This window comes from Lathyrus oleraceus, chromosome 6 (genome assembly GCF_024323335.1).
Source record: "Lathyrus oleraceus cultivar Zhongwan6 chromosome 6, CAAS_Psat_ZW6_1.0, whole genome shotgun sequence".
NCBI lineage: Eukaryota > Viridiplantae > Streptophyta > Magnoliopsida > Fabales > Fabaceae > Lathyrus > Lathyrus oleraceus.
This window is the reverse complement of record NC_066584.1, coordinates 3,211,880-3,233,067: the sequence shown is the minus strand read 5'-3', so window position 1 is coordinate 3,233,067 and position 21,188 is coordinate 3,211,880. Positions and strand designations below refer to the sequence as shown.

The 21,188-nt window shown below is 35.6% G+C and overlaps 2 protein-coding genes across 2 annotated transcripts; both read left to right on the top strand.

Annotated features, from left to right (window-relative positions):
• Positions 1-1,238: 1,238 nt before the first annotated feature.
• Positions 1,239-2,192, top strand: LOC127091628 (uncharacterized). The gene is made up of 3 exons (XM_051030315.1): positions 1,239-1,647; positions 1,732-1,790; positions 1,935-2,192. The coding sequence occupies exons 1-3, from the start codon at positions 1,239-1,241 to the stop codon at positions 2,190-2,192; spliced, it is 726 nt and encodes a 241-aa protein (XP_050886272.1).
• Positions 2,193-15,444: 13,252 nt separating this feature from the next.
• LOC127092823 (small RNA degrading nuclease 1) lies at positions 15,445-20,996 on the top strand. Its single transcript, XM_051031715.1, has 13 exons — positions 15,445-15,597; positions 15,707-15,755; positions 16,047-16,229; positions 16,315-16,398; positions 17,087-17,155; positions 18,239-18,379; positions 18,497-18,613; positions 18,694-18,763; positions 18,895-18,995; positions 19,300-19,440; positions 19,541-19,648; positions 19,837-19,941; positions 20,295-20,996. The coding sequence occupies exons 2-13, from the start codon at positions 15,723-15,725 to the stop codon at positions 20,802-20,804; spliced, it is 1,662 nt and encodes a 553-aa protein (XP_050887672.1). The 5' UTR covers positions 15,445-15,597; positions 15,707-15,722; the 3' UTR covers positions 20,805-20,996.
• The last annotated feature ends 192 nt before the right edge of the window (positions 20,997-21,188 follow it).

The window sequence follows — 21,188 nt, the reverse complement described above, 5'->3', positions numbered from 1 at the left end:
TTGGAAGGATATAAATAACAAGAAGAAAGTAACATGTGATTTTTGTAATATGACTAGTAGTGGGGGAATTAGTAGAGCAAAAAAGCATCAATTAGGAATAAAAGGTGATGTAGTTGCTTGCTTGAAAATATCGGCGGAAGTTAAAGCAATATTACATGCCGACATGGTTGAGAAATAGAGGATTAAAAGAGCAATAGAAGAAGTGTTGGTCCAGTTAGATGCGAATGAGACAAATGAAATTGAGGAAATAAGTCGAATTTGAAGCGGAAAGAGGCTTGCTGAGACATCTTCAATGGTTGTCAAGAGAACTAAATAACCATTGGATTTAGTCTTTAAGAAGACTAAGGACACAAGCCTCAATGATGCTTGTGATAAAGAAGTGAGGGCAAGAACCGTGCAATATATTGCTCGCTTTGTTTACACGTGTGGAATTGCTTTTAACGTAGTAAATGCAAAAGCCTTTAAGTTGATGCTGGAAGCCGTTGGAAGCTATGGTCCTCATTTGAAACTGCCAAGTTTTCATGAACTTAGGGTTCCACTCCTTCAAAAGGAGTTGGAATATATATAAAATTTGTTGAAGAATCACAAGGTTCAAAAGAATAAATATGGATGTTCAATCATGTCAGATGGTTGGACGGATAGAAAAGGTAGAACCTTGATAAATTTCTTGGCCAATTGTTTGGCGGGAACTATGTTTGTGAAAAGTGTCGATGCTTCTGACTATGCTAAGACGGGGGGATAAGCTGGCTGAGTTGTTGGACACTTTTGTTAAGGAAATGGGTGAACAAAATGTTGTTCAATTGATTATCGACAATGGAAGTAATTATGTAGCAGCGGGTAAAATATTAATTTCTAAAAGGCCAAACATGTTTTGGACTCCATGTGCAGCCCACTATATCGACATTATGTTAGAAGACATAAGAAAAATTCCAAAGGTTGATAAGGTTATAAAAAATGGAGTTAAGGTTGTGGGTTACATTTATAACCACACATTTGCTTTGAATATAATGAGAAAGATTACCGGCAATGTTGGATTGGTTAAAAATGGAGTGACAAAATTTGCTACATCTTTCCTTACTCTACAAAGGTTGCAAGAGCTAAAAAATAAGCTTAGAAAGATGTTCACTTGTGATGAATGAGTGAGTTCCAATTGTGCCAAGGATGCTAAAGGAAAAAGGGCAACTAGTATTGTACTTATGACATCATTTGGGAGTGATGTTGTGTACACTCTTAAGGTCATGGCGCCTCTTGTAGATATGCTAAGAATGGTTGATTACGAAAGAAAACCCGCAATGAGTTACACATATGCCGCAATTGGGGTAGCCAAAGAATCAATTGAAAAAGCTTTTAATTCAAATTCAAGCAAGTATAAAGCCATATTTGACATCATTGATAAAAGATGGGAGTGTCAACTTCATCATCCATTACATTCTGCAGGTTACTATCTTAATCCTGAATATTATTATGAGAAACCAGAAATTGAGAATGATCTTAAATTGGTGAGAGGCCTCCGTAAATGCATTGAGACACTTAGTGAAAGTGATGAAGTGGAAGACAAAATTTCAGTCCAATTGGCACAGTACAAGGGTGCTACAGGTGTCTTTGGTATAAGAGCGATAATTAGACAAAGGATGACATTAGCTCCAGGTAAGATGGAAGTTAATTTTTTTACAATTATTGGAATTTGACAATTAGCTCCAAGTCAACAATTATTGATTTTTTTACTTGCAGCTGAATGGTGGAAGTCTTATGGAGCTGAAAGTCCTGATTTGCAATTGTTTGCTGTTAAAGTGTTGAGTTTGGGTTGCAGTGCTTCCGGATGCGAGCATAACTAGAGCATCTTTGAGCATGTAAGTATTAATTTTTTAATAGGATATTAAATTATCTTATATTCAAGTATTATTAAATTAATACTTCAAATTATTGTATTTTAGATTCATTCCAATAAGCGAAATAAGTTGGAGCATCAAAGGTTGCAAGACTTCATAAAGTATAACCAAGCATTGGTTGAAAGATTTGAAATTTGGGACAAGATTCATCCTATGGAATTTGGTGAAATTAATTATCACACTCAATGGTTGGTGGAAGAGATGGGAGAGATGGGAGAAGATGGTGAACCTTTACAAGTCGATTTGGTTCATGAAGATGATGATTTAACTTGGGCACAAGTTACCGAAGCAAGTGGGGGTTAATGAGTCTGTAATTTACACTAGGAGGTCAAGACTACTTGAAGGTGCAAGTGCATCTAGGGCACAACAAGTGGTGGCAGAAGATGATGAAGAAGATGATGAAGATGAATAACTGGAGGAATATTTTGATGATATATGAAGAATACATTTTGATGATGATCTTTTGCATTTTAAGTTTGAATTTTCATATAATAGTTCTAAGTTTGAACTTTAAATTTTAAGATGTGATGTTGTGAATCTTCTATATGTTTAAATTTTAAGATTTTAAGTTTGAATTTTCATTAAGTATATGACATATTTTTTTTATAAATTATTATATAATTATATGGACAAAAACTTATCCCGCTATCCCGCTTTTTGGATCGGCCGCTCCGCTATCCGCTATTAATAACTCTGGGTGTCAGAAGACTAGATGTACCATTGATTGATAAGGGGAACAAGTATACATTATTGTGTTCATTTACTTTACTTCACTTTACATTTTTGTTTATCATTCGTTTATCGTTCATAATTCCGGAAAATTTTAAGAAACTAGAAAAGTATCATAAATATCTAAAAATACCATTACACTTAATTCACCCCCTCTTAGATTGTGCACTCAAATACTTACACATCAAATAAGTTTATTTTTCTTAGGTGGGTGTATGAGCGACTATGATGTTGGCTATCCATATATAGTTTTTGTTGTGGGAATGGTTTCTTGCATAAATGAAGGGTCAAGTTGGCTTCTTGTGTAAGGGATAGTAGAATAATCCATGTTATTGTTCGTGTTTTTCTATATCCTGACTGTTCCTGTTTTGACGTAGGCATCTTGCTTATTTTCTGCTACTATGAATTGTTGCTTTTGTTTTAGCTTTTGTTTTTAGTTGCGACCAACTTTCTTTTTCTCGGTTCGTTTTATTTTGTTGTTGTTTTATCTAGTGTATGACTTTTGTATCCAGGATTAGTACCCCTTGTGCTCTTGATCAATACATATATAGTGATTATAATACCCTAAACCACGACTCTTAATATAAAAGAGGAAATTCACCATTTATGACGCTACTCAAAACATAACATGTAACCTCATGAATATTTTTCAAAATCTTGCAGCGGAACTCAAAATATCTCAAAACTTCAAATAATTGTTTAAAGGAAAATATTTGTATGAGACAGTTGATACATGTATGGGCAAACAATTCAGAATTAACATTTGGTGTCTTCATAAAAGTTGTAGCCCGTTATGTTATCTTTTATTTGTCGTAGGTCCCATGTTATTATGAGTTACGACGTTATAGATACGATCAAAATACCACTGGTCTATCATGATGTGCAATATGCTAAAAAATAGACTTTGTGAATCCTTCTGAAAATTCATCGCGTTCCTTTTTTTTACCATTTTTCTGACTTCCACTGACATATAAATCACTCAAACTATATGTAAAATGCAAATAACTCACATACTTTCATATGTTAAAATGATAATAACTATAGCAAAAATGATAATAACTATATGTTGATTGATAATAACTATACTTCCACACATTGCTACTAAGGTTACCCTGGAGAGAAGAACCTTCTTATTTTCCATTATAATTTTCACACCAGTCACAATACCACATACTCTTGCAAGCCTCTAAAATCATAAACAAACCATCAAAGAAATGTTAAATCCAAAAATGAATCTCCTCAATCAATCACGAATCTATCAAGATAAGATTCAGATTAACGCAACAATGGAAAAAATAATGAGATTGAAGATGAAAGAAATCAATTGCAATTTGTTCAAGAAAGATTTAAACACTTTGATAATGTTTTCAAATCATCAACTAAGTAATTTGTTTTCTAGCATTAACTCTTTTGAAATGTTTAGAGATGAAAATGGTTTATAGGTATTGGAGATGAAGCACAAAAAGAAGTGAAAAATTCATGTTTGATTCGAGTCAAGAACATTTGATGATTTGAGTCAAGTTTGTAAAGTAACGAGAAACAAGATCAACACTTAAAAGAGGAAACCCATTTTTGTGATTCGACTCAAGTAAAGCTATGATTCGACTGACATAGGATTGTTATTCAAGTTAGGGCATGGCTATGATTTGACTCAAAGAAGGCAGTGGCTGGAAAAGGATATTTTATTCCATTAAAACATACACTGTGATTCGACTCAAAGCTGCATGATTCTAATCAGAAGCTACATGTGATTCGACTCACAATCTCCGGAAACATCATATTCCTCACTGCCTAGTTTGATTCAACTCATGGATGTATGTGATTCGACTCACACATCCAAAATCTCAATAAAATCACATTTTCAACTATGTTTTGAGATTCTACCTTTGAAATAACTTCAATCAATCTCAATTATGGTTCTTGTTCAACAAAAATCGACTAATTAACCTAAAGCATAATGTTCGTACTCAAACACAAACAGTTTGAATTGTGCATGCTAAAAACACGAATAAAAAAAGGATCCTAAAAGATGCACAATTGAAGAGGATACTCATATATGAAACTAAATTCAAAGTAAAGCTTGAGAGACAAGCAACAAAGCCATATGGGTTACTCCCCCTTAATGTATCAGAGACATGCAACTTTATTAACCATTAACAAATAAGCCTGAAAATCTGTCAGTAGCGAAATATGTATTTTTTTCCTTGTCTTTTCAACTTGTAGTTTTAAGGTATATTTCAATAATTCTCCACATTGACTTTAAACTAGAGATGATGCCAATTTAACCATCAACCACCTTGATGCTTTCTTTAAAGCTTGAATCACTTTTCAACAAATTTGATCAAGTCTAAGCAATTCTTGAACATTGATCTTGACAATGATTTGGTGAACATATCAAGCCGATGGCGATGATGAGTATTCACTTAAGCTTAAACCTTAATTGAATCTTAACTAGTACTCGCTCAAGTTGACGGCGAGTACCAAACTAAGGAAACATGTTTCATAAAATATTTGTAAATTGCCTATGAGTTAGCTAGACATATTAACTTCTCTTAAGTAACTTATATGCTTAGAGAAAAAAAACTCTCAAGCAGATCTTTTGTTAAAACTCATTAGCACAATGAAACCAGGGCACAACAAAATAGTAATACAAGAAACATTACATGCCTCTAGTCCAGAGGTTGACAAAAGTATTGATGTCGACAAAGTTAATGACAAGGGTTAGATGTCGCATATAATCCAATACCTAATAAGCGAGCATTTTCCCTCAGATGACGAGGAGGCGAGACAAATCAAAAAGTTGTCTCCTAAATATACTTTGGTTGTAAGAAAGTTATATAAATGGGAAGAGCAACACCAATGTCGAGGTGCCTCAATGAGAACGAGGGAATGTTGGTACTAATGGATGTGCACAGAGACGTGCATGAAAACCACATAAGGGAAGAATAATGGTGAATAAGTTATTGAATACCATATTTTTTTGTCTACCTTGCAAAGTGACAACACTGATTTTGTCAACAAGTGCGACAAGTGTCAATAATTCTCAGACCCAAGTCATGTTCCAATCGACGTCCTCCATTCAGTTACCTTATAGTGGCCATTCCATATGCGGGGAGTTGAAACCCTTGGACCATTCCCACTGGCTCCAAGACATATACAATTCTTATATGTAGAAGTGGATTGCTTCACCAAGTGGATATAAAGAGAGAAAATGTCAAAGATTACAATGGAGAGTGCGACATCTTTATTGGAGGCGAATTATTCGTAGGTTTGACCTACCAAAATGCATCATCTTAGAAAATTGAACTCAATTCGCCAGTTTGTAATGAGAGAATTTTCTTAACACTTATAAAGCCATACCAGATTCGTCTCAGTCGAGCACTCATATACTAACTGTTGGTGTAAGCCCTAGAGGCCAATACTTTTTGGTACTTGTATCGAATTATTTATTAATAATAAAAGGCATTTTCTTTATTATGGTTGATTAATAAAGTCCCTGGAATAGATAGTCCGTTTAATGTATTAAGTGTGACTTAATCATGAGAACACATTAAACATAAGGACACTATTCTTAAAGTATCCGTAGTCGAGCTTTAGTGTGAAGTGGGATAACATTAAAGCATTAAGACTATTATGTTTGTAGACTGATGATCATATCTCATGGATCATGGATAAAGAGTTATCGAGTCTTAAACATATGTATGAATATTAGGAGTAATATTTATACCGGATTGACCCGCTATGAGAATACTATATAGAAAGTTATGCAAGATGTCATAAGTTATTCTCATGGTGATAATGGTGTATACCACTCTTCAACCTGAAACCACTATGGATCCTAGATGTGAAGTCGAGTGCTTTATTGTTGATCCAACGTTGTCCATAACTGGATAACCATAAAGACAGTTGATGGGTACTCCACGAAGCATACTGAAGGACATGAGTGACCAAGATGAAATTTGTCCATCCTGCATAACAGGATAAATGTCTATGGGCCCAATATTGAACTGGACAAGGATGACACGGTCTATGCCTTGTGTTCAATATAGACATAAGGGCAAAAGGGTAATTATACACATAAGTATTATCATAGAAGGAATTGTCAGATCACATGACAATTTCGTGTCTTGGGTAGCACTGATGTGTTGCTAGATACCGCTCACTGTTTATTATGTTAAATGTGTGATTTAATATAATTGTCAACGTCACGAAAACCTACAGAGTCACACACAAATGACGGATTGATGAGAGATAGAGTAACTAAGGAATACCGTAAGGTACGGTGCCCTTAAGTGAATTATAGAACATCATAAGGTACGGTGTACTTGAGTAGAATACGAAATATGGTAAGGTACCATGGGCTTAAGTGATTTTGGGCATATTATAAGATATGGGCCAAAATACACTTAAGTGGGCCTTTTAGCTTGAAGCCCACACAAGTGGTTCTATAAATAGAACCCTTGTGCAGAAGCATTCATTGCGGTTGCATTAATTTCGTTTTCTCTCTCTCTCTCACTCAAAGCCTTCATTTGTACCAGCTAGCACTGAGATTGAAGGAATCCGTTCGTGTGGACTGAGTAGAGACGTTGTCATCGTTCAACGTTCGTGATCGCTCTGTGGATCTGCATTAAAGGTTTTGATCGTCACAAGAGATCTGCACCAAATGTTTCAATCGTCACAAGAGGTAAACATTCTATCACTGATCGTGACCATTCGTAAGGATCTCTAAAGGAGGAAATTTTAATTTCCGCTGCGTTTTGGACCGCAATTCTCCTTCAGTGGTATCAGAGCCACTTACGAAACCATGACTCGGATAGCTGTTTATTTTCTGTATTAATATGATTAAAAGACAGAATGAATCAATTAATTAAACGGGTAATTAAATTTGGCATCATGAGTGTACGAGTTGGATGATTAATGTTGACTATGCTTCGGTATCGACATTAGTATGGTGAAGCAGCGATACATCGATCGTCCATATGTTACGCAATTGAGACTGATCAACTTATATATGATATAAGTAATCTTAATGCAAAGTACGGTATATGTGATATATTGTTTCTGTTTCGTTCATTCAAACACTAAATGGTTGTTTTCCTTTGAGCGATCAATGGTCATTTGCTTCGGAATCCGACATTAGTATGGTGAAGCAATGACCTGTTGATCAATCATATTGAATCAACAATCGAGGTGTGTTTGACGGTCTGAAATTGGCGCATTAGGGTTGGTGACGACGCAAGGGTTGTGTCGTCAAGGAGTTGTGAATTTAGGGCCTTTTGGAACAGGTCTGTAGACTCTTTCAAAGTTCCGTTATTTGGGCCGCGTGACGTTCGTCACGAGCTTGTGACGAGCGTAACAAGCTGGACGTGACGGTCGTCACGCGCTTTGTGTAACGGTCGTAACAAAGCATAACAAGGTATGCGTGATGGTCGTAACAAGCCCTGTCACTGTCGTAACAAGCCTGTGACGGTCGTCACATGCTTTGTGACGGTCGTCACACTCACAAATCCAAAATTGCCTGTGACGGTCGTCACACTCACAGAGGCAGAATTTTCGGGGTTTCTGTTTTGTGACTACGCAAGAGTTGTGTTGATGCAAAACAATGTCCATTTCAAATGAATTGTTCATTAAAAATTTTGGACATGGGCGCTGCCCCTTCAACCTCGCAAGGGGCGCTGCCCCCTTGACCCCGTCCGCTGACCGGGCAGCGGAACACCCGTTCCCGCTGTCCGGGCAGCGGAACCCCCGGCTAACTCTGCGTGGTATGATCGGTCGCCGAAATTTAATTTGGTTTTAAGTAATTAAAGGAATTAAAATTAATAATAATAATGTGTTTATTATTATTGCCTTGTGGTGATCAGTTATGACCTTAGTCATCCTTCATTTTGTTTTGGGTTTTAAATACGACCTGCGTGTCGTGCCTCTCCTTTTGATCTCTTAATGTAACTTCTTTTCTCATCTCAAACCCTCGTATGTAAAACGAGTTTCTTCTGGAATGTAATGTTATGAAGAAAGAGAAGAAGACAATGTTATGAAGAAAGAGAAGATTTCAATATCAAAGGAGGACAACCTTGAAGATCAAAGGAGGACAACCTTGAAGATCAAAGGAGGACAACCTTGAAGATCTTGCTTGGAGAAGCTTAGAGAAGAATTCAATATTAAAGGAGGACAACCTTGAAGATCTTGCTTGGAGAAGCTTAGATCGTTATTAGGTTAGCTTAGGTTCTCTCATTGGCTTGGGAGAACAATTGCGCTAGGGGCCATAACTGTTTCATTGTGTATGTATGTTGATGCATGTGTATGTATGTTGATGCATGTGAATATATGTTGATGCATGTGAGAGACGATTTATATGATAAATAAGCCGGTGAGATCAGGACAGTTGCAATTCCCTCAAACTAAATATTAAGTTTATGCTTTCCAAGTTTTAGCACTCATCAAGACTAGTATTGAATAATGTAGGTTTCGCCTACGCGAGGTGCATGTTCTATATTAGTAAGGTGCGATGGGATAATTGTAATATCCAACTGTTAAAACAATGGGTCAAACTTAACTAAACAAATTATGAGAATATTATATATGTTTGCTTTCCAAGTTTTAGCACTCATCAAGACTGGTATCGAATAATGTAGGTTTCGCCTACGCGAGGTGCATATTTTGTATTAGTTAAGGTGCGATGGGATAATTGTGATATCCAACTGCTAAAACGATGAGTCAAACTTAAAAATAATTTTCTTATATATGTTTAGAAGCAAGAGTTGGGAATGATCCATATGATGGATTGGAATAAGGAGTTATTCACCCAACTGAAATTATCGAGAGTTGTATGAGATACAATTGGAAGGAGCTCCTACCTAAATAACCTAGTTTTGTGTAATCCGCCTACGCGGACTTAGAACGAAGTGAAATATGGATCTCGACCCACTAGAAAATCTTCCAACGGGATTTTCCGAATCAAATGATGAGGGTCATTTGTTTTGAGTAAAATAGTGGGAGCATATTTAATTAAAGGCCTAATTAAATATGTAAATGATACTTATATTTTCATTAATCCTTATGTAGATTACCATGACAGCAAACACCTCTAACAACATTTTACGATCAATCCTAGATAAGGAAAAATTGTCTGGGACAAATTTTCTGGATTGGCACCGAAACCTGAGGATTGTCCTCAAACATAATAGAAAGCTGTATGTCTTGGAGACACATGTTCCTGAAGAGGAACCTCCTAGTTCTGCACCTAAGGCAGAAAGAGATGCTTATAAGAAGCATGTCGATGATGCCAATGAAACTGCTTGTCTCATGCTGGATGTCATGAACTCAGAGTTGCAAAAGCAACATGAGAACATGACAGCGTTCAATATGATCGAACACTTGAAGATGCTTTATCAAGAGCAAGCAAGGCATGAAAGGCTTGAAGTTTCAAAAACCCTTTTTCAAGGCAAGTTAGCTGAGGGAGCCCTTGTAGGTCCACATGTGCTCAAGATGATTGGGTATGTGGAAAACCTTGAAAGGTTGGGTTTTCCCCTCGGAAAGGAACTTGCGACTGATTTGATCTTGCAATCGTTGCCAGATAGTTTCAGTCAATTTGTCCTAAATTTCAATATGATTGATATGGACAAATCTCTTCCTGAACTGCTCGCCATGTTAAGAACTGCCGAGCAGAATCTGAAGTCAAAAGGGAAGTCCATTCTGATGATCGGAAATGGAAAGAGGCAGAACAAAAGGCCCACCAAGCAGGGTGATAAAGGGAAAGGCAAGGAAGTTGCCAAACCCAGACCCACTGTTGCTGCTTTGAAGCCTAGTGGAGGCATAACAAAGGCAGACGCCTGCTTCCATTGCGGTAAGACCGGACACTGGAAGAGAAACTGCCCAAAGTACTTGGAAGATGACAAAATCTCCATTCACAGGAAAATGTGAAAGAGCTAATGATCTTTTGGCCCTCATACATACTGATGTATGTGGACCACTGAACATACCAGCCAGAGGAGGTTTTTAGTACTTCATTTACCGATGATTTCAGTAAATACGGTTATATGTATCTAATGAAACTCAAATCGGAGTCCTTTGAAAAGTTCAAGGAATTCAAGAGTGAAGTACAAAACCAACTAGGTAAGAATATTAAAACTCTTCGATCAGATCGAGGTGGTGAGTATTTAAGCCTAGAGTTTGATGACCATCTGAAAGAGTGTGGGATCCTATCCCAGCTTACTCCTCCTGGAACACCCCAATGGAATGGTGTATCTGAGAGAAGAAATCGAACCCTGTTATACATGGTCCGATCCATGATGAGTCACGCCGATCTTCCAAGCTCCTTTTGGGGACATGCACTATTGACAACAACTTACACACTTAACCGTGTTCCATCCAAAAAGGTTGAAAAGACACCATATGAGATATGGAGTGGTAAGAAACCACATATGTCTTACATAAAGATTTGGGGTTGCGAGGTTTATGTGAAACGACCAATTTCAACTAAGCTTGAGCCCAAATCTGACAAATGCTTATTTGTGGGGTATCCTAAAGAAACAAGAGGGTATTACTTCTACAATCCTTCTGAGGGCAAAGTGTTTGTCGCTCGAATTGGAGTTTTCCTAGAAAAGGATTTTATTTCCAAAGGAACCAGTGGGAGGAAAGTAGAGCTTGAAGAAATTCAAGAATCACAAAGCATAGATACACCTATGGAGGAATTAGAGCAGGAAACACAAGAAGTTGTGGAAGAGCAACCTGCTCAAGTAGAACAAGACCAGCGTAAGTCAAGCAGGATACGTCAACTACCTGAGAGATATGGATATCTCATAACTGATCAAGGTGATGTATTACTCATGGATCAAGATGAACCTGTGACCGACCAAGAGGCCATAACTGGTCCCGAGTCTGAGAAGTGGCTAGAAGCCATGAAATCTGAAATGGATTCCATGTACACAAACCAAGTTTGGACCTTGGTAGAGCCTCCTGTAGGAGTTAACCCTATAGGATGCAAGTGGGTCTTCAAAAAGAAGACTGACATGGATGGTAAGGTACATACCTATAAGGCAAGACTGGTTGCAAAAGAATATAAACAAATTCATGGGATTGACTATGATGAAACCTTTTCACCAGTTGCAATGCTTAAATCTGTTCGGATTTTACTTGCTATCGCTGCATATCATGATTATGAAATATGGCAGATGGATGTCAAAACTGCTTTCCTTAATGGAAATCTTCTTGAGGATGTGTACATGACACAGCCTGAAGGATTTAACATACCAGAGGAAGCCCAAAAGATATGTAAGTTACAAAGATCAATCTATGGATTGAAGCAAGCTTCCAGAAGCTGGAATCTTCGTTTTGATGAAACAGTAAAACAATATGGATTCATCAAGAACGAAGATGAGCCTTGTGTCTACAAGAAGGTTAGTGGGAGCATGATCGTATTCCTGGTATTATATGTAGATGACATATTACTTATTGGAAACAATATCCCTACCCTGCAACAAGTAAAGTCTTGGGTGGGGGAATGCTTTTCTACGAAGGACCTAGGTGAAGCAGCCTATATTATTAGGAATCAGAATCTATAGAGATAGATCATAAAATGCTTGGCCTAAGTCAGAGTACATAGACAAGGTGCTGAGACGCTTTAATATGAATGATTCCAATGGTTATGTGTTTTGCTGAAATGGTGGCGCTGTGAGCTTGAAAAGTTCAAAGCAAGATACAGTTGCTGATTCTACAATCGAGGCCGAGTATATTGCTGCCTCAAATGCAGAAAAGGGAGTTGTTTGGATCAAAAGTTCATTAGTGAACCTGTCATAGTCCCTAGCATTGTGGATCCCATTGGTCTCTATTATGATAACAATGGTGCTATCGCATAAGCTAAGGAGCCTAGATCTCACCAACGATCCAAACACATACTTAGGCGTTATCATCTCATTCGAGAGATAATAGATAGAGGAGATGTGAAAATATGTAAAGTACCTACACTTGACAATATAGCTGACCCACTGACAAAGCCTCTTGCGCAGCAGAAGCATGATGGCCATACTAGATCAATGGGCATAAGGGGTATGCCTGATTGGCTCTAGTGCTAGTGGGAGATTGTTGGTGTAAGCCCTAGAGGCCAATACTTTTTGGTACTTGTATCGAATTATTTATTAATAATAAAAGGCATTTCTTTATTATGGTTGATTAATAAAGTCCCTGGAATAGATAGTCCGTTTAATGTATTAAGTGTGACTTAATCATGAGAACACATTAAACATAAGGACATTATTCTTAAAGTATCCGTAGTCGAGCTTTAGTGTGAAGTGGGATAACATTAAAGCATTAAGACTATTATGTTTGTAGACTGATGATCACATCTCATGGATCATGGATAAAGAGTTATCGAGTCTTAAACATAGGTATGAATATTAGGAGTAATATTTATACCGGATTGACCCGCTATGAGAATACTATATAGAAAGTTATGCAAAATGTCATAAGTTATTCTCATGGTGATAATGGTGTATACCACTCTTCGACTTGAAACCACTATGGATCCTAGATGTGGAGTCGAGTGCTTTATTGCTGATCCAACGTTGTCCGTAACTGGATAACCATAAAGACAGTTGATGGGTACTCCACGAAGCATGCTGAGGGACATGAGGGACCTAGATGGAATTTGCCCATCCTGCATAACAGGATAAATGTCTATGGGCCCAATATTGAACTGGACAAGGATGACACGGTCTATGCCTTGTGTTCAATATAGACATAAGGGCAAAAGGGTAATTATACACATAAGTATTATCACAGAAGGAATTGTCAGATCACATGACAATTTCGTGTCTTGGGTAGCAGTGATGTGTTGCTAGATACCGCTCACTATTTATTATGTTAAATGCGTGATTTAATATAATTGCCAACGTCACGAAAACCTACAGGGTCACACACAAAGGACGGATTGATGAGAGATAGAGTAACTAAGGAATACCGTAAGGTACGGTGCCCTTAAGTGAATTATAGAACATCGTAAGGTACGGTGTACTTAAGTAGAATACGAAATATGGTAAGGTACCATGGGCTTAAGTGATTTTGGGCATATTATAAGATATGGGCCAAAATACACTTAAGTGAGCCTTTTAGCTTGAAGCCCACACAAGTGGTTCTATAAATAGAACCCTTGTGCAGAAGCATTCATTGCGGTTGCATTAATTTCGTTTTTTCTCTCTCTCACTCAAAACCTTCATTCGTACCAGCTAGCGTTGAGATTGAAGGAATCCGTTCGTGTGGACTGATTAGAGACGTTGTCATCGTTCAACGTTCGTGATCGCTCTGTGGATCTGCATCAAAGGTTTTAATCGTCACAAGAGATCTGCACCAAAGGTTTCAATCGTCACAAGAGGTATATATTCTATCACTGATCGTGACAATTCGTAAGGATCTCTAAAGGAGAAAATTTTAATTTCCGCTACGTTTTGGACCGCAATTCTCCTTCACTAACGACTGAATCGAATAAACTAACAAGGTGATCCTTTATGAGATAAAGAAGAAGTTAAAAAAAGGAAATGTAGTACGGCCAAAACAACTCTAAGAAATAACACCTAAAAATTAAATATTGTTAACATTAATAATCTCTTTCCTCCAAAACTTCTACTTAACATGTCATGAGAGCTACAAGAATTATGGATGTCTCATACAATATGTCACTCCTCCATGAAAGAAATACAATTTAAGATGGTGGATGATTAAAATATGATACTTTTCGTTAAAATAGATATTTTTATTTGACAACGTGAATCATTTAATGAAAATATAAAATGAAATTTAATGTACTATTTGAATAATAATACTATATCACTCAAATTTACTATATTTTGTTTTATATTCACAATAAAGACAAATACTAAAAAAAAGACTTAATTAATATTGAAGTTCTTTAAGTTAATTTAAGATTTCACTCTGGTTCATATCTAATAGAAGTTATTTTCAATTTCTTAAAAACTATTTTGTTATCTAATTTAGTCTATATAAAACTTTAAATATTTTGAATGCTCACCGTAAACTTTGTTATTTTTATAATTTTAACCATTTAATATTTATAACGAATTTTATATTTTTAGATTTTGATGGTCTATTAAATATAACAGTACACCGTTGATAATTAATCTTTTTTACATATATCTATCTTCTTCTTTATTAAACTTTATCAAAATCTAAAAAAAAATAAAATAAAGTTAAACATCATGAAATTCATTCCTAGATGATTAAAGTTTTCTCTCCAACTTACATATTCATTCATAATTGAAGGTTCTATTGTTTTCATCACAGAAGAAAAAGCTTAAAAAAGACAAATTAAATCTGGTTTTTATTTGTGCATCTCAGTAAAACAAAATAACACAAAATATGGTAATAAAAAAATTGAATAGGAATGAACAAGGAAAGAAATCTGATAACATGGTTTATAAAAAGTTAGCATTGTTGGTTGCAGCATTTTCAAGCTTCGCAAGCACAAAGACAATTGATTTTTTTAAGGATGAATAGAGAAATTAGGATAATTTATATAACCAAGGTTGCTAATGTGTAACTTAAGTTAACGGATAAATAAATGCATTAAGAAAAAAATAAATATGTATATGAAAAAAATAAATTTTTTTTTTTTATTTATTTATACAAATTTCTCTTTTTACATCGTCAAAGAAATTTACACTGTCAATACATCACAATCATCCGTTTGGATTACTTTATATGTGAGAAATTTACACTATCAATACATCACAATCATTTTGGGTTACTTTACATGTGAGAAATTTACACGGTCAATAAATCACAATCATTTGTTTGGGTTACTTTACATGTGATTAAAGACCGAGAGTAGTTTCATTGCATTTCAATTAAACTCTTTTTATTTTAATTTTGAACTCATTTTTAACAATCACTCAAACCCTAAACTGCGAACCCTCAACATTCATCACAACCGGAAAACGCCGCAGGATTTGGGCGTCGGCCGCTAGAAACAGTGAGAAACTCATTCATATTTTCATCATCTTCTTCTTCTTTCACCTCTAATGATGCATCCCTGTTGCGTGTACTCACTCATATTAACCGCTTTATTTGTATATATTCAGGTTTTGTTCGGCAACTATGGATGACAAGATAGACACCGCAGAAAAGAAGGTAACTTTTTTATGTATTGAACTTTATCAATGAAGCTTTTTTGTTTTGTTTTTGAAATTCAATCATTATCTTTGCTTTTTAACCCTTGACATTGTAAGTAGAGTTACCTGTATGTATAAATCAAACTAACTCACAATGTCCTGTTATTGCACTGTTTTGATATTTTAGGTTTAGTTCCGAGAGACGTATACAACTGTTTGTTTAGATGAACGGAATCTTACACCTTGACCTTTTTCACTCTTTTGTCTTTCGTCTCAATCCAGTGAATTCATTCTTTTTTCACGTCTGTAGGTGCTGGTTGATATTGTAAAATTGGTACAACGCAAAGGCATGAAGGGTAAACTCGGTGGCTGGAAAGACTTCTTGGACACTAAAGATAAGAAATTTGGCTCATGTATGAGTGATCCATCAAAGAGGTCCCATGAAGTTTTGGCTGATTTTCTCAAGACATTCTCAACTGATGAGGATTTAAGGGTGATCATTTTTCAATATAATTTTATCTTTTGAAGTTAATAATAGCTCACATCATCTGTCTTACCCATTTTCTTCTTGTGCTCAGTATATTGGTAACATCATGCGACAGCATTCTAATCAATACACGATGGAGCGACTGAAAGATAGATCTTATGATTCCCCTGAACAGGTATGTTTTCAATACGACTGTTTTGCTGAAGACCGGGATGGGTTTTGCAGTTAAACCTTTTCTAGATTTTACCACTTAAAGTACTAGTAATTATAAGTATTTCTAGATTTAACCAATTTTGACTTGAGTATTGATAAGCATTTTGTTTTCCTTGTATTTTTTAGGACTTAATTTCCCTCCCCTTAAAGCCACACTGGCTACATGTATATTTAGCTTTCTTCCTTTACTATTGCCTCCTTAATCGATTCAACATTTTTTTATAAATAAATTTTATAATGGCCGTCACTTATTTCATTACTATTTACATGTACCTTATGCATTATTTATTAAATTATAGTTCCATTGTTATAGCTTTTACAAAATTGTTGCTTTCTTGCCCATATAAACATTGACGTTCAAGTTGAATTGTCTTGTTGCTGCACCTGAATTTGAATGTAGAACTTACAGTTCAAGAGACCACAACTGATAATTGCATGATGCATATAATCTTTTATATTTAGCAAAGACATCGTCTAAATATTATATTCGGCTTCCAATTATTCTTTATGCTTCTTATTGTGTTTTGTGACCGATGATGGGATTTCACATGACTTTCAATTTCAAAGTCAAATAGTTATAAATTCTTGATTAATCTTCTTTTATTCATGATCCTACTATGTTTTTCTAACCTTAATTGTTGGCAGCGCAGAGTCTAGTCCAAGCAACTCTTCAGCACCCGCGGTACACAAAGGAATATTCATTGCCATGTTTTGACGAGGTCTGTTATGATTATCTGTTCTCGGCTTTTCTGGTCAACTTACGTAAATTGAAATGCTAAGTAGTCCTTGTTGAGGTTATGCACACTGCTTAAATGTGAACTGCTCGACTTGTTAAATACTCATAAATATGTGCATTGGCCTTTTTATTTTTGTCTAGGTGAAGATGCCATTAAAGAAGTGCCTTGAGAAATTTAGGATTTTATTTATTTATTGTATAATATATAACAGCATGCTTCAGAAAATAATACAGAAGAAGATTGACCTTAAAAGAGTCTGGTCTTATTTTCTTTAATGAAGCTTACAGTGATGATTAATGTTTCATTGCTCATATTTTCCTTGTTTGAAAATGAAATGGTTCAGAAAATTGAAATTATTTGTTCATATGGGTGCATTCACATGTCAATTTAGAAAGTAGTCATGTGCTTTTGCTATTGCTTTTCATAAATGTCGCACATGGATAAGAATAAATGTATGATAAAATGAACACATCAATATGGACCTTTTTAAATTGCGGTCCACATCAAAAGCGCCGCCATTGTCTTAATGAAATTTATCAAATCCATGAATTCCTCCATTCCATATCAATTGTTGTTTTTGTTTCAAAACTATTGATGTTTATAAACTCATGTCTAATTAATATTTTTTTCTTTAACTATAGCATTGGTTAGGAGAGATAACTTCGAAATCTAAATTGCTATTAACAACAAAATATTAGGGAAAATAGGAAATGGAATAAGGATATTTGAGTCCAAAGATATACAATTTATTATTTTTAAATCTGTGTGTCCCCTTAAATATAATAGATACGGAATGCAGGGCGTAGTTTATTGTGGTCCGTGTATGCAAGTCGGGCTTAATTTTATTTTGCAATATGATACTGTCGCTGTCCTTGTTTTCTCAATTGATCATGTTTAGAATTGAGTTTTTTTTATCATCCTTACACCTTTTTTACTATTTGCTTTAGTTTGGTTGATTTATTAGCAACTGTCTGCTACAGTTTATAAACATATGGGTTATGTTAGTTTTTAGTCAAACAAGGCACTTATCCATTATGTATGTTGGTTTTTCTGTGGAAAATGAAGGGATGGTTAGTGATAGACATTAAAAAGAAGTCCAAGGGGATAAAATCCACTACAATGCTTGCTGTTGATTGTGAAATGGTTCTTTGTGAAGATGGGACTGACGCTGTAGTCAAAGTTTGTGTTGTAGATCACAATTTAGAGGTGAATAATATATGCCGGCTCTTCTTTTTTTTACTTGGTCACTCTAGTCAGTCCACTTCTTCCCTACCTGCCCAAAGATTGAGCTTCTGTAAGATTGATGATTTTAGAACTTTTCAGGTCAAACTACACGAACTTGTTAAACCAGAGAAAGCAATCACAGACTACAGAACAACAATTACTGGTGTCTCTTCTAAGGATCTAGAGACAGTGACTCGCTCCTTAGCTGATATACAAGTAATTTCGTGGTTCATTTTGTGGTTTTCCTATATCATCCTTTCAAATGCTTAATGAAGAAATGTGCTGTACTTTTGCAGAAATCAATGAAGAAGTTGTTATCCAGTGGAGCCATATTAGTGGGACACAGTTTACATAATGATCTATCCGGTAAGTGTCATGTACATTTTATTTAGCTGTGTCCTTGAATGGCCTACTGCTTGTTTCTGTGTATACGAAGGGCTTGAGTTTCGTTGCATTCTTTTTCTTGGTTTTCTATTACTAATTGCAGTCATTTGCAGTACTAAAGATAGATTATCCTAGAGTGGTTGACACTGCATACATCTTCCAACCCATGGATGGATCTACTAACTGGAGACCTTCTTTAAATAATTTGTGTCAGGCAAGTTGCAACTTATTAAATGCAATCAATGCAAAGATTATGATTCTGTATTAAACACCATCTATGTTATGAAGTATTATTATGAGTTGTGTCCATATAGTTATTTTCTTTGGAGGAATTTCGTTAAGACTCTGTTGTTTTGAATGAAGGTTGTTTATTGTGCAACTTTGCTTGTTTATGCTTTGGAATTTAAAGTATTACACCGTTCAATCTCACAAGCAAGTTACAGTAGTAAGATTAATGAAAAAGAAATACTGCAAATATTAATCTAAGATTCACGGCTTGTCACTTTTTGTTGTGTCAGGCTGTGTTAGGCCATGGAGTTCGGGAAGAGGGTGCTTCACATGATTGTCAAGACGATGCATGTGCAACAATGAAACTTGTTCTTGCAAAGATTAAACATGGCGTTGATAAGCCATTTCCGTTATCATTGGTTCAAGAGCCTGTAAGTCATTGTATTGTATAAATTTTCAGTAATGAGTTGTTATTATACTCACGATGGTTAGTAATTATTGTCATCACTGTTTTCTGTTGTCTCATTTTAGGTTTCAGAGAGTGAGATGTCGAAGCTGCTTATTCACAGAATACCAACCTTTGTGAACAGTGAAACACTACACGAAATTGTTCCCGGAGACTTCACAATAGAACGAAAGGTATAGTGTATTAGTATGTCCTATCAGTATCCCAATGTTGAGGAAGAGGATCATCAGGAATTATTGGAATAACATGAATGCCTTTAATTTGAGAACTTTTAGTTTTGTTATGCGGTACTCTTGTTGAAATTCATTCACTGGACTATTTTCCTTGTTTGAGTTCTGATCCATTGTAAAATTTGCTGCAGCCTGCCAGGAGTGGTAAAAGTGACACGTATTCGGCCTCAGCTATCTTTAAGAACCAACGAGAGGCACATGAGGCATATGAAAATCTTCAAGGCAGCCAAACAGCGGTACATATACTATATACCAACATTTATTGATGCTACTCTGTATTACCGAGTTTGTTTGTTGGTTAGCTTAGGGAAAGAAATACATAACCATGGATTCCATTCACTATCATAATACTTGCCTTCATTTTTTCTAATAGATGTTTTATTGTTATCTATGTAATCTCTTCCCAAAGTCTGATGGCAAAATAACTTACTCTCGTGACTGACGGTTAAACAAAATGGAATCTTTTTTTCTATTCAAAGTTTCTTATAATAAATTGATGTTGTAGTTTTATATCACTGAATTATAAGTATGTTGCGTCCCTTTTTGATCAATCTCTTACCAGTCAGTGACGTGTATTACTTTATTTTAGGATACAAGTGGGCGTCTGCAGAAATTTGTAACATGTCACTTGAGTACGGGCAATGTCAATGTATATGTTCGGAAAATGGAATTTGATAATCACAACAAAAAGAGAGATTTACAAGAGGACGAGACACTTGACGCATCCAAGAACAAGAAATTAAAAATGGATCCTGAAGTTGAAAAGGATTATGCCCTGAAAGCTTTACAAGGGAAACATGAAATTGAAAAGAAGGTCCATTTGAAAAAGATTGAAAGTCTGAATCAACGTTTGAAACAAAGTGAATTGGAGCACTTGAAGGAGATTGAAGCACTGAATCAACGATTGAAAGAAAGTGAATCGGAGATTGAATCGTTGAAGGAACAGTTGCGGAATCAACGATCGAAAGAAAGTGAATTGGAGATTGAATCATTGAAGGAGCAATTGAGAAAAAAAGACTTTGAAATCAACACTCTTCATAGAATGGTAGATAACCTTCAAAAAAGGCGAAAACCACCTATAACAAAAGCAGGCATGTGATTTGATCGTGAAGCTCACGACCACAACTTTGTTCATTTTTAACTAATTCAAATTTGGAATTGGGAGTTTGGCCCTGATAATGTATTTGTGTTATTAGGATTATGTCATGCATTGCTTGCTATGTTATTGTTCGAAACGTTTTATATAATGTTGACTAAATACAATCAATCTTTTCAGTTTGTTATGGTTTCATGCTTTTGCTGTGCAAAGTTTATAGGTTCCTTGTTGCTTAAAGTTTTATACCCTCTTTAATGATGGCTATTTATAAGCATTTCTGGTCCGTTTTACAAAACTTTTGTAAAACGCGTTTTGACTAGTCATAAAAAAAGGAAGAAAAACATTGACCAGCTAGTTTGCTTGCCAATCAAGCCAATAACCTATGTT